This window comes from Lytechinus variegatus, chromosome 5 (assembly GCF_018143015.1).
Source record: "Lytechinus variegatus isolate NC3 chromosome 5, Lvar_3.0, whole genome shotgun sequence".
Lineage (NCBI taxonomy): Eukaryota > Metazoa > Echinodermata > Echinoidea > Temnopleuroida > Toxopneustidae > Lytechinus > Lytechinus variegatus.
In genome coordinates this window covers 17,935,273-17,950,344 of record NC_054744.1, presented here as the reverse complement: position 1 = coordinate 17,950,344, position 15,072 = coordinate 17,935,273, and the positions used below count along the sequence as shown (strand labels likewise).

Below are 15,072 nucleotides of genomic sequence, written 5' to 3'. Positions count from 1 at the left end.
TTCTGGGTAAATCCTTGCATATAGCAATTAAGACATCTGCTAAAAGTCCAAAGGGGGAGACTATTTATGATATCTGTGTATTGGTATTTTCAGGACTGAGTATCTGCATGACTAATCACGCATGTCGAAAAATAATCTGAATATTCAAAACTGTTATGAAGTGATTTAAGTGCTTTAAAATCGGTACCCGGTAGGATTCCAAAATCGGTAAAATGTACCTGACACTTTGAACTTAATAGGTCTGGTTAGAATACTCCACAAGGAGTGAATAAGGTGTAAACAAATTTTATGGGTATTCCCATGACCGGGTAAATGATTCATCTGTGAATGCCTTCGAGAAATCGCCTCAATTTATTAACCCACTCACTACTGTATTCTGTAATCCCCATTCGTCATGTCCAGGGACCGGTTGTTTTCAAAAGGCAATCGGTTAAACTAATAGATGAGTTTCTTCCTGATATCTCACCTTCTGGATATCTTTTTATTGCAGAAAATCAATGTCCGAGCGACGCGGAGCTCGACAGTTACACTCAAACATCGTACGGAGCGAACTGCGTCGTCTTTGTAAAACAAGCAAAGAACTGGGACGATTCAAATGCCTACTGCAAGGCAAAGTCTGGAAAACTTGTCGAAGTTCATACAGAGGTCCATCAGGATATACTTGTCCAAACAGCGAATAATGAAAATGTTGAGAACTTGTATCATAACTGGTGGATCGGAGGGTTCCGTGATGATTCCAAGACGAATAATCAGATACTCTGGCTAGATGGTAAGAAAAACATGCAGGAGACAATGGAAAACTATTGAGGGTTTAAGAAAAAATTAAAACAACTCACTGAGAAATGGCAAGATTATTCCTTAAATCAGATATATGAAATTTATAGTCTACAAGTGACATTCAAATATGTTAATGAAAACAAATTTTAAGTGATTTTTTTCAAGGACAGTTGCGTAGATCCTGTCCTCGCGGGGGTGTGATACTAATATATTGAACTGAAAATTCAAAAATTGGGGGTGGTACCCCGACTTTAGGGTTATGTATACGTGGTTACATAAATGTGGATATATTACTGCCATTGCAGATGAAAGTTAAGGATTATCATCAGTATTTTTCTCGATGATTTGGCTGACCATGAATATCAATATGCAAGCGAGCCATGCGAACAAGAAAGTTTTTACTATATGGAAGACTGAGCGGTGTCCCAAAACGTTTTTAAGGGGTATGTGAGAGATAAAAAAGCCTATATAGAAATATACCTCTAATGTTGGTTCCCCCTGCTTCCTGCTAGTCAATTTAAAGGATGTATTGACAGGTTTACAATCAAAGTAAGTACCGTATTGAAAAGTAATAACAACCATCGTACAATAATTAACTGATTATACGTTCCTGATTTTCATATCATGCTGACCAATGTTCTGTGAAACTAAGCAAAAAAAATACCTGTCTTATTATACGTTCTATCTGTATGAAAAATATCGATGCTATCTACGCTTGAATGATTTATATATTTATCACCTCGAAATTGGAATGGACGATGCTTGTGTTCGGTTCATCGAATCTAAAGGCCTGGTCAACCCGCCCGAGCGTTGTTGGAGCGGTCGTGGAGCGGAGAGAAAAAAAAAATCATCACCGCTCGCTACCGTTTACCATTTTCGATTTCGATTGTTTTCGATTTTTGTTTTCGATTTTTTTCCCCAATTTTGAGAGCGAAATTCGACCCTCTTTCCCTATCGCTCCACGACCGCTCCAACAACGCTCGGCCGATGTGACCATACCTTAAAATGGTTTTGAATTGATAAGTTACGATTTCACTATCTTAATAGGCCCTGCAGTTTCTGAGCCATTCTGGGTTCCTGGTGAGCCGAGCAACCTAGGCGAAAAATGCATCAATCTTCTTTATTACAACGGTATGCCGAATTCAGACCATTTCCATTGGAATGATGAATTCTGTGACAGTACACAAGGATACTTATGCCAGTATTGTAAGTTACCATTCAATTGTTAGACATCGGACTTCTTAATAATCACCGGTTAGCTATAATAAGAGGGCATCTACTGGTCGCCAGAGGTTGTTTTGTTGTTAGTTTATATTACCTGAATTATAATATACCCAATTAATGGATCTCAAAATTGTCGGTTTAATGGTTGAGGATAATTCGTCTTCTACAGCTTTTTTTTCATTACAGATGTATCCTATCTGATCCTTTCCCCATGTTTGATGTATGCTATGCCATTATGAAACATGAATTTTTCAAAGTGACTCATTTTTCCTGTGTTGAAATGGTATCACACTTAACCAGGGGTGGCGCAACGGGATATTTTCTTGCGTTCGTACAGATAAGAAGATGTGGCGTATATTCTTAGTCTTCCTAAGAACGACTTAAGAAATTATTGAGAAGCGAAATGATTTTCGGATAGAATTCGTATAATACTTTGATAAATTTTGGTCAGACTTACAGCAATCTTAAGACTAATGTTGTCGCAAGATAATCTTACATTAACGACACTCGTAAGAAGAATAAGTCATTCTTACGAAAAAAAAACTGCATGCATGCTGTATAGGCTACCTACGCCTAACGAGTCCCTTCCGATAGGCCTTCAAACGCCAAGACGAATCTCTGTTCGTAAAGCGTATACGGACACCGTAAGAGCCGTCTATGCAACTTTAGGCATATTTACGATTATCGTAAGAATTTAAGGCTTTTACCACTGTCTCTCGTCGCTACTAAATCTTGCATAGTTCTTAAGATGCTCACATGAGGTTCTTACGGCTTCTTGCGAAGAGAGTGTTTCGTATGACTTAAAAAAACAACAACCTTAGACCAGAACATCGACTAAGTTTTGAACTTAAGAACGGTCTGCCAACGCTATAGCGCGCTGGTTTCGTGTGGCTTTCTAGATAAGATCCTACGAAATGGTCTACAAATCGTTCGCAAAGCGTCCGTAGTATTTTTTGGGGTATTTGTGACCGAGCCAATAAGGTGACGTCATTATTTCGTAATTGATTTCATGGGTAAAAAGTCATACATGACCCATATCTCTTTTATGATTCCAGTAATTGTAAATTAAATCCCTGTTGAGTAAACTTATAGCATTAATGAATAAGTTACGATGACAGCACACATAAAAAACTCTTATCCATCCCAGCGAACGTGGACGCCTCTTACATGTGCCATTGAAAGATTAAAACTTATATAACTTTTATTAGATGACACATTGGGAATCGCAAGTGACGCGACAAAAAAGGTTAGAATGTCTAACTTTGATTTTCTTTTATTAATTTTGCATCATTAAAACCGAATAAGGGTGGAATTATCGTGTAACCAGTGCAGTGATGTGTGGCTCGAGACCGGACTCGGACTCGAGGATTCATGACACGGTTTCGGACTCGGAGGCCCGTGACTCGGCAACGAGTCCGGTAAGGGGCTGCAGTTTCCATACTACGAAATTTACCAAAAATTTCAAATCTGCACACGTATACAATATTTCAAAACATCGCATATCACACAAATTTCAAGTCGGATCATGGAGTAAACATTACCCGTATAAAAAAAATAGGCTCATGCCTCTTCAATAGTACACTGTCAAAAATGAAGTGCTAATTTAGCACTTACAGTGCTTGTATAGCGACTGCACTCCGAGTGCTGATTTTCGAGTTTACATTTGAACTAAAAGCATTTTGCATTGAAACACCTAGTATTTGTGTAAGTTCTTCTTTGAATCTTTGTCAGTTGAAGCCATGTGAAATATATGAAAACAATTTTTTAGGGGAAAAGGTCAAGGACTCTCTTAAAAAACAACAAAGTAAAAACAACATACTTTTGTCTTATGATTATTTTGTAGTTTGTACATAAATATATATTTTTAAAGTAATGATATTTTGAATGCCAAACTTGTTTCTGATTGTCTATGTAATACTTTGCAAATGTGCCGGACTCTGACTCGGACATGGGTGACTCAGACTCGGACATGCCGGTCTCGGACTCGAGAGGCATTACTCGGACGCGGTGTCGGACTGGCTGGACTCGGACACATCACTGAACTGATGTTCAATTAATTTGTTAAATCAGTAAAGCAATGCAAGGCTTGAAATTCAGTAAGAATCATTACTAGGCTTTTTACGGAAAATGCTTGGAACATCCGTCCCGATCGAGTTGAGTATAGCGACATGCCATATTCTCATGTTGTTTATCCGGTGGCAATCAAGTGGACGGGAGGTTGTAGGTTCGAGTCGTGGCCGAGTCATACTAAACACTTCCTAGACTCGGCATGATCCAGGGCCCGTGAATAAAGCAGTAAACTCAAAGTGTTATCCTCCACGAGAACAGAACGTTATTTATATCATTATAATCGTTATCACTATTCAGATGTTTTAATCTGTCAACCTAATTGATAATTCAATTCAATTCAATTCATTTTATTCACCATATAAAAATATTTAAATACAATGTAAAATACAGTGTGTAAAAAATACAATGTAAAATAACATAATATATAAATGCATAAATATAACAACGCATACAACAAATAAATATACAACAAATAAATACAATTTATACATTCAAGTAAAGGAAAAATCAACATATGGTAAGAGGCAACCAAAAAGATTAAAATCTTGTAGGCAGTTGCCCCTTTAAAAGTACTCTACTAATCACTAATAATCATAACGTAATCAAAATACATTCACACATCAAACACAGAATCACCCACATTCAACACACATCCATGACCCACTGCACTCAAACAAAAGAGAGAGAGAGAGAGTAGAAAGAGAGAGGGGGAGAGGAGAGTATGTTTAGACAAGGGAAAAAGAATCAAGATAATGTTTCTCGTTTGTGCCAGATGAGATTCGAATCTAAAAATTATCATGTTTATATGCCAAATATATGGTGGAAATGTCATGATCACAGTATCCTGTTCCCGCTTTTTATAATTTGTGGATGAAACCTTTTCTCAGCCACTGAATAGGACAAAGCATTCTGGGTAAAATCCTCGCATATACAAAATAAGATAAACGATATTTTAAAAAAAGAACGAATACGCACACTTATTTTCTGTTCAAATTTTCATGAAGAAATATCGATTAAACAATAAGGGTTACCGATATTTATAGGTCAAGTCCACCACAGGAAAATGTTAATTTGAATAAATAGAAAAATGTCAAACTTGCATAACGATGAAAATTTCATCAAAATCGGATGTAAAATTTTCTATTTTTTTTACATTTTAAAATTTCGCTTATTTTTCACAAAGCAATGATATGCACAACTCAGTGACATGTAAATGAGACAGTCCATGATGTCCCTCACTCACTATTTCTTTTGTTTTTATTGTTTGAATTATACAATATTTAATTTTTACAAATTTGACAATATGGACTTGACTGAACCATTATAGTATTGAACCATGCTATTTCCATATGTTCAGGGAGGAATTATTGTTGTTTCACTTGACAAAAAGAAGAAAATTAGAATATTTTATATTTCATGAAATAAAATGCAAAAGAAATAGTGAATGGATGACGTCATTAATCCACCCCCGACTTTTTGTCGGGGTGGATTTAAATGTTAGGATAGTACTATCATATTCACAATTACAGTTAACATTTATCTTACAAAAGCTTTATAAATTCTTTATTGCACTCACTTTTAATTCAGCTGGCCCACGTGGTCCAATACAGTGTAGTGACCCAGGAGAGCCTGCGCACGGCACTTACAACACATCTCACCCTGATTGGCTTTTTGGATCGTACGTCACATTTTCATGTGACGTAGGCTACGAACTAGATGGAGGAGACCGTATAGATTGTAGACAAAATGGCACGTACAGTGGCCCACGTCCAGAATGTAAACGTAAGTTCAGTACGTCAAAACATTGCCAGCTCGAGCGGGGGAATAGGTAAGTTGTATGAAGATGGATGTATCAACAGACGGGAGTATTCAATACAAACATGATACATCGTCATTACAATGTTGTCTAATTAAGGAGCTTTTGCAGCTGTCAGACAAAAATGAAGTATGTTTTGTCCTCTTCTAGTTTTAGAATATAGATAGAAAATAAGATTGGCTATTTAAATTACCATGACAAAGCAGCAGATCTATAAATTCCAACTATTCGCTAGGTGTTAGTAGTTGACAACAGGACATAAGAAAGTTGTGCTTCATTCTGAATCAATCAGGAGCATTTTTCGTTATTTCCATAGTACATTTTTTTAATTCTCACATCCTCATTGGTTGGTTACAGCGGTTTCCTGCGATTCGTCGCATCCTACATTGCCGAATTCGAATCCGTCCAATACTTCATCTGAATATCGGAGCGTGGTTGTTTACATGTGCCAGGAGTTCTATCAACCAGTTGGTGACGTCACGTCAGTATGTCAGGCTGATGGTACTTGGAGTCAACCAACAGGAACCTGCGAAGGTACCTTTACAAAAAGAAAATTATCCTTTTTAAGTTCTTAGTTTATGATGGGATCAAGTCGAGTCCGGACCCAAACACAAGCGAATCCAACAGTACCCTGCATCTTCGAATTCGCCCTCTAGATGGATATGACGGGGGCATGTCTGCGCGTCTAACTATTCAAGTTAAGATTTAACTTGAATTTCTTTTTATTTCACAATAACTTTCAGTTAATAATGTTGCTTAAATTCATATGCTTAAGTGTGCCAAAAATCTCATAAAATTTTGAAATATTTGATTTTCTTGGAATAAAAAAACTCTCCTCTTACTAGAATCGCGCAGATACGCTTGTGCACAGACAAGGGGCACTGCGCAGACTTGGGGACCTTAAATACTCGTAACAAATTTGTGTGAGCTTTAAAGATTATGTTTGCCGAACTGCCTGAACGATATTTCCTAAACGACAAGCATTTATTTTTTTTATTAGAGACGAGATGATCAATGTAATCATGTTAATAGAGAACCAGTCATTTCGTAATTTCAACCTCAAACTCGCTTGACACGTGAGAAAGGAATGGTGATTTCCAATGAAAATGGATGTTAATAATTTCATATCTTGCAAGGCATCGACAACACCATATGAACAATTGCAGACGATTTTTTACTGTGGTGAAAGAATGTCCCAATTATTTTTCAACAATGAGCAAAGTATGAAGGAGCGAAGCAATAGTTAATCGGAGAAACAGTGTGAAAAGAATAGCTAAGGATATTCGAGGGTTCTGCAAAATAGATTGTAAACGGCGTTATGATCATAAAGAGACAGGAATATTAAAAATTGCTAAAACCATATAAATTCAAATGCCTATGAAATATAGGAGACTATAGTGAATAGTCGTATGTTTTCATCAACAAAGCTTTGAATTTGAAGTCCAAACATGGTTTACAATTGCACATCCTAAGGTGTCATAAAGACCGAACAAGAACATTTGCTTTTCTTTTACATTTGGAATCGTCCCAAGTGGCCTTTGTCATATGGTGACGCTATAGTGTGTCCTGTGAAAGCATTTAGCGAAGGTAATATAAAATCATAAATGCTTATCAAGGAAATAGATATCTATTTTGCATGTTATTATCTCACGCAAATAATCTCCCTTTATTCTGTGTACGACAAGCCGATAATTCAACTATTCCAACCTCCAATCCTGAGACGGACTCTCCGACCACTCTTTCTTCGGTAACGAGTGATCCTATGGGAACGGATAATCCGTCTACTGCTTCATCGGGCACGGGCTATCCGACCACTTTTCCTTCCGGAACCGGAACAGACGATTCTACCGCTCCTCCGGGAACGGACTTTCCTACCACTCCTCTTTCGGCAACAGACGATCCGACCACTCCTCCGGGAACGGACCATACGACCACTTCCCCTTCAGGAACGGACAATCCTACCACTGCTCTCTCGGGAACAGACCATTCGACCACCCCTCCTTCGGGATCTGGCTTTCCAACCAATCCTACTTCGGAAACGGGAATTTCGATAACTCCTACCGAGCGGACAGGGAACTCGACAGATCCATCGTTTGAAACAACACAATTGGCAGGTATTGGTTACCATGGTTGCTGGCCGTCCAATTTCGCAAAGACTGCGTCAGATTTAAGGATTCGGTCATTTGATTTCATTCATTTGGAAAAGTAGCTAAAACATTTACAAATCTAAGTAGAATACTACATTAACTATTAATCCCTACATCAATGACAGCAGTGGGATATGTGATCTAGAAAGCACGTTCATAATAAGATAGGCTGCATTCATGTTCTTGGATTATAATGGAATATAGAAGTGGTACTGATAAATATTGACTCCTTGACTGGGACCTGTGAACGTGTATCCTCTTTTTTATATTTGGACAGTGTTTTTCATCGTCACAGAAAGTTTTTATTTCATGACACATGATTTCCCCTGATGCTATATCTGACATACTTATGCTTCATAATTCGGTTGTGTGTAGGTTGCTTTATATCTGAATGATAGCACTCTAGCAGATGTCTTGCTTCTCAAGGTGGATTATATCATCCATTGCACCTGATCACCTTTGACTTTAAGGTTTTTCATTTACTCATGGATGTTCAAATTATAACCAACATAGATCAATTGTTTAAAGTGTAACGGCGACAGGTTAAGGCCTTAGGAGAGGTGTTTTTCACTGGTTTACTTTCCATTCCAGTGTGATTAGCCTCCAGGCGACACCGCCAAAATCATGATATTTTTAGGACTTACATTAAGCCAGGGTTACACCGGAACCGTTTTCACCCGAATAAATTCCGACGGATTCTGATCGAATGCGGCTTGATTCCGATAGTTTTGGTGGATTCGGAACTTAAACGTATCTGATTCGGGGAGCTCCACAAGTAGAGACTAATGAGTAACGAATATGCCTCAATTCAGAGCAGGACCGCCATTAATTGAATCGAATTGATTTTCGCCATTATCCTGAAAAGCAGCAAGAATCTATCCAAAGGTGCCTAGAATAGAGCAGAATTTTGCTCCGATTCCAGCTGAATGATGGCCCGAATCGTAACGAATATGACCGAATGCGCTAAGCTCAGACCGTTAATTACGCCCCGATTGATACGAACAGGTTCGAATATGCCCTGAATACTCTGAATGCTTCCGCAAATTCAACCGAATGTTATCCGAGTTCTTTCCAAAATATGGCCCGATTGAAATTTGTTTTGGCCACATTCGGAAGTATTTTGGAGGGTATTCGGCTGATTTTGAACAATTCCAAAACGAGCCGAATTCCTCCGCTAATGTTCCTGAATCCCTCCAAAATGTTCTCGCATTCGCGGAGTGAGAACATAGTTCTCCCCAAATCTACCCGAATACGTGTATTCGGATGGATCCAGGGTGTAACCCCGGCTTTACAGGCGTATACCAGACTTGACCATTAAAAAACACTATCGCTTGATATTTTTTCGCACGGTAGTATGCGTCGTTTTTTTTTCCTTGTGGGAGGGAATAAAGAAGTAAAAATAGGTGAAACATACACATTATTCGAGCAAGTAGCGAAGTAACCATTCCGAATTAGATGACATTACTTTAATATTAAGATTATACTTGAAGTATCCCGTACAAAATTTAGTGTACTTTCAGTTTTGTTAAAACCAATAAATAAAACAAAAGCCAAAACATGGCCCGTGTACATTCGCCCTGCCATCATGCAATGACTACTTATTAGGGCTATGATTTCGAATTTTAGATGTTAATAAATATAAATTGTGTTTAAATGTTAATTTTACATTAAGGTAATTCTTTATGCAGATCATTTCCCAGTTTCGCTGTCCAATTCCTATCTTTATGAACCTGAATCGTTGTTTTAGAGGACCAGATCACATTGCAATGTGGTCCTTTCAGCATGACTGTGACGGTACCGGTGAGTCGTCTTGGAGAGGTGACGAGTGGTGAGGACCTCTATCTCTTAAGGGATGACAACTGCACAGGGACCATCTCTGCTGATATGCATTTCATCAGTATCACAACAAACCTCACCGATTGCAACAACGAAGTAACGGTATGATTAAACAAACATCAAAGCCCAATCATACTGAATTACTGTGTAAGACTATGCATTTTACGGTTTCGTTTTGTTTTGTTTCGAGATAGTCAAGTAGGTAATTTTGGGTTCAAAATAAAAATAACATATAATATACTTTGAAAAATGAAGTCTGTACATTTATATCTGGAACCTCCGGATGTAAATTATTTTGAAGGGGCATATGCCTTTCCAGATCATCAACTCGATCATTTTATATTTATCTGCAAATGTATTCACTTGCGATATTTTTTATCAGCACCAGGAGTACGCTTTCTGCTTCAGTGCAACAAGTCTGGAAGGACTTAGAAGTGCCCTTCATCGTCTTGCTTGTGTTATAGTTCTAAAACATTTGATCCATTAAAAACGATCTAGATTAACGATTAAATCCCCCCTCAAAAGAAATCCCGGCAACCATAAGCGTGGCATGCATGCAGTATGACGATTTTCATGACATGTCTTTCGTAGCATAAGAGTTAAACTGCGATACATTTTGTAACGATTTTCCATTCCTCTTTTTTTATTTCCCTTTCCATTTCTTTAAAATCAAGGAAAACGATGAAGACATCGTGTACAGCAACACTGTGGTATCAAGGGAGAGTAGTGGAAAAGTAATCACACGGATCAAAATGGTCTCTATACCGTTCTTCTGTTCCTACAACCGATCCGAAGAAGTCGGACTATTGTCCTACCGGGTCACGAACTACCGGCTTAATCTAACCGAGGACTCCACTGGACAATACGACTTTTCACTCGATATCTTCAAGGACAGCGGCTTCCTTGAGAAGTACGCCGACTCTGAGTACCCGGTGGACGTGGAGCTTAATGAAGATCTGTACTTTGGAGCGTCGGTGCCTTCTCAAGATGGGTCCTTAGATCTGGCTATCAAAGGCTGTGTGGCTACACCATCTGCGTCGTACAACGACAAACAGTGGACCATTATTGGAGAAGATGGGTGAGGTTATGCTCAGATGGTTGGGACACTTTAAAGAGGATCTAGAATTAGGCATTTTAGGAGAGAAGGTGGTGCTTCTCTGCCACCTACCAGTAACACTTCCATCACAACCAATTTGAAAATGTGTCACTATTTTTTATTACAAAATTGGCTGAAAAAAATTCATATGCATCCTCGAATTGTCCTCTTCAGTGGAATACATACATGGATAAGAGCTTTTTACATGAATACCAACTATTTCAATGCGAAGCTATCATGGCATAGTTATGACATTTTTATCCTTTTGTTCTCACCGCATTGGTTTATATGTTTTTGTCTATCTTATATTTGATTTGTCTATTATTGTTAATGAAATCAGGTGTGCCTATGAATCAACGACTCAAATCGACGATGACCGTCTTGCCTTCGTGGCTGTCACTATGAATACCTTCCGGTTCGTCGAGTTGGGGAATAGGGTATGTTGAATATTATCTTAAATTGAAAAAAATGATAGTGTTCAGCGGAAAACTTTTTTTTTAAATGATACATCCACTTGGCTCAGATTATTTTGTATACAATTCTACCATTGTAATCCAGGGAGCATTCCTGTCAACACCGTTTCATTATGGCTATTTGATTCAGTGATCTCTGCTTTTCAAGAATATATTTTAGCTTATATTAACGATGATCTCGATACTAACACACTCTGAAAAAAAAATTATCGGTCGGACACATCCAACAGAATGGTAATTTTGACAATTTTTTTTTTAGAGTGTACTTATGAATTATGTGGTAATTACGTGGTGTATACCGTATATTGATCAGAAAAAGAAACCATAAACCAAACTAAATCACTTGCTTGAGGTGTAGCATTATAGTAAGCATATATACCATACCGTACATTCAAATTCAGTACGTTGTGTAAATAATTGTAAACACTCACCATGCTTACCTCAAGGCACATGAATTTCGTAATGTCGTAATGCTCGCCTACGAAACTGACTTCAATCCGACCGATGATACGGAGTTCAGGGGAGCGTTTCATCAATATTTTCATCCGACAAGTTGTCAGATCTGACATCTTTCCATGATTCTGATTGGCTGAGAGGCACCGTTCCTATGGTGACTGTCGGATAAAACGTTCGACAAGTCCTTTCATGAAACGCCCCCAGAAGAACGCTAAATCTTCGATCGGTCTATATAGAGACGGATTCATGATGTGACAGCAGCATAAAAATTTGTCACTCTCTGTTACAATGATTGTTCGGATGTCAAGAGGGGTTCGGTTTTTCGGCGTTTTTTTTAAGAATAATCTTGATACTGCCAAAAGAGAAACATATCTCATGTACCACATATGGCATGAATGAAACTCATTTAAATATCACGAGAGCAAAGAACAATAATAAGTATGTTCATATTCTATCGCTAGCTTGCGTTTTAGTAGTATATTTATGAGGTTTCTGCATTGAAGCGAACGTAATGAAACCCCGAGAAGAGTCATGTCCCTGTTCTGTTCAAGCTTTCGACATTTGATACAGATCATCTTCAGGAGTTTGATTTCTATCTTTTTTTCTTCATGATATCTGGTAGTACAGGATTTTCACTGCTAAATTTACATTATTTTGCACACCATACTATCCCAATAATTGCTCTCTATAAAAACACTTCACTTGATTTAAACTGCATTTTGTTCGTAATATTTTCTGTGCTTACTTGAAGGTTTATATCCACTGCGATTTATTGGTGTGTCAAGCGACCACCGGAAGTGATATATCAGAATGTGACCCAAGTTGCAGCGAAACATTCGGAAATCGCAATCGCCGTGATACCATCAAAAAGTACAGTCTTGACAAGAAGAGGGTCACCAAAGGACCACTACGACTGAGAAGAAATTCTCATTTCAATCCACTAAAGTATGACAAGATAGAGACCAAAGGTAAAGTTTTCGTAAATCTAAATGAAAATTAATCAGAGAAATAGTATATTAAGCGAAAATCGAAATAACATTTTTTGATATTATAAACCAAGACGCTAGGTATTTGTTCTAGCCTACAGGCCTAATCATCTTTTCCCCACTAACATAAAAAAGATAAGTAATCTCTCCTGCAATTATCCATATAGGCCTTAACATTGTCACAGTTTATCAACGTAAAAGCTCCTTTGTGTATATACATGTAGGTTCAGTTACTTTTGTCACCACTTTTCAGAGCTCCATTTTAATTGATTTGACAACGGAACTATGTTGTAAATAAGTTAAGATTTTAAATCATGTTATCTTTTTTCTTATTTTAAAGTTCATGTATGACTTTCTTCCATCCAAAATCTCACTGACGTTTGTTCAAATAATAAAGAAGGCACTTTTTTTCTTTTTCTTTTTTTGCTGACTTAAAGTGATCAACATGTAAAGGTTATGTACCTGAAACCTACTCTATCAAAATGGATAGACATGAAAAGTAAATTCGTCTAGCCATAGTAAAAAAATCTTATTCTTCATTGGCGCTACATATTCAAAAATGAGGCACATAATACACAAAGAAACTTATTTACGGCTATTGTATCAGTAGGAAAATATGTGCGACGTTTGTCAACTCATTTGCAAGTTTTGACGCTTAAAATTTAATGTTCGATTTATCCCCCGCCAAAAAAAATAATAATAATAATAAAATAAAAGGATCAACGGTTCTAAACTTTGCAAAATGATAGATTGTATGTTTAAAATAACGCTAAAATCTAGGGGGAACGACCGAGAAGAGAAATAAGTCTTATTTTGTTTTTGACATTTATTAAAACAGGGAAGTCAGCTCTCTATCAGAACATCGATCCCTGGATCATATTGACAGTTACTATGGCAACCATTTGTATCTTCGTCGTTGCCGTGCTCTTCGTCGTACTCCACAAGATGAGTGTCTATGCCCGTCGCACGAAGGTTGATGGCTCTTATGACCAGACCCGTGAAGCACTTTTAAAATCATAAGAAAATCTAATGAAAATAGTTCCATAGATAGTATATCCGTCCGCTCTTAAAACAATGACATACTAAATAAAGAACCTTTGATTATTTTCAAACTATGTAGCGTAGGGCTGGAGAAGACAAAATGGAATCGTCTTGATATTTCCATAGCAATGAAATGACGTGAATGATTCGTATTTACATGCCGATAGAGATCTTGTACAGTGTTGTAAGAAATTTTAAACAGACAGGCCGATCAGTCTTCCGTCTAAGAAGGATCTTTTTTAAATCAACTTACCTAGTACTGAGCATCATAAAATATTAGTTTATTCTTATTCTTCGATGTCCGTAATATAAATGATTTTGCACATCCATTTTGTTAAATGGAGAATGGAAAGTTTACGAGGGTGCATGGGGAATGTTGAAATCAAAGACCTGAAAGAATTCTTCTGGAAATAAAAGTAAAATCGCATAATCATTTTAGTTGTGTAAATGGTTATATTTCTGTCGAACCATCCCCTTATACTACACACACCCCTTAGAAAATGATTCTGATCATTCTCATATATATGAATAACTTTGTAAATAGTTTTGCTTGTGGCGGTATTTAGATAAATCCTTATACCTATATAGCATTGTAATTTCTTTTTCGTTGAACACTATATAGAATAATATCTTTTAATAATTCGCATTTTGATATTAGAATCCTTCGTATCACATAGGTCAAATACTTTATCGTCTTCACTAACATATGTCATAATGAAAAAAGTTTTTTACACAAAGTATAATTATGTGTAGTACAACAATTGCATATCAATTGAGGAATGATTGAATCTCACCCGTTGGTTAGCACTGGTTTTGTTTCAAGATGTTTAATTTTAAAATAATTACACAGGATAATTCAAGAAACTCAAATTAAAAAGGGATTCTCAATACTCTTCATTTTGTAAGGGATGCATTTTCATAAACGATGCCGCACGTTGATGAAGAATGTACAGATTTAATAAAAACTACCACCTAGGAAATGTCTGTTAGATATTCAATAAACTTGTTACTTTATAATTAGACGCATTTCATAATCCAGTTGCCCGTCGACGACCCCCCCCCCCCCCCCACCCCTCATTCTTTTAGAGCAATACTCATTTGCATAAGATTTGGTTAATAGCTTTTAGATATGGTTTATGACCTTTCATAT

At 37.2% G+C, this 15,072-nt stretch overlaps 1 protein-coding gene across 2 annotated transcripts in view; it reads left to right on the top strand.

Moving 5' to 3' along the window:
• LOC121415617 (sushi, von Willebrand factor type A, EGF and pentraxin domain-containing protein 1-like) overlaps nt 1–14,637 on the top strand; it is a 31,185-nt gene extending 16,548 nt beyond the window's left edge. The window contains exons 6-15 of one of the 2 annotated variants that reach the window (XM_041608900.1): nt 491–769; nt 1,825–1,983; nt 5,659–5,853; nt 6,245–6,421; nt 7,573–8,001; nt 9,782–9,972; nt 10,545–10,948; nt 11,307–11,403; nt 12,647–12,863; nt 13,720–14,637. In XM_041608900.1, the coding sequence (XP_041464834.1) occupies nt 491–769; nt 1,825–1,983; nt 5,659–5,853; nt 6,245–6,421; nt 7,573–8,001; nt 9,782–9,972; nt 10,545–10,948; nt 11,307–11,403; nt 12,647–12,863; nt 13,720–13,901 (2,330 nt within the window). In that variant the 3' untranslated portion in view covers nt 13,902–14,637. The remainder of the gene's footprint in view (nt 1–490; nt 770–1,824; nt 1,984–5,658; nt 5,854–6,244; nt 6,422–7,572; nt 8,002–9,781; nt 9,973–10,544; nt 10,949–11,306; nt 11,404–12,646; nt 12,864–13,719) is intronic. The other variant, XM_041608901.1, reaches the window with a different exon arrangement.
• Nucleotides 14,638–15,072: the final 435 nt, after the last annotated feature.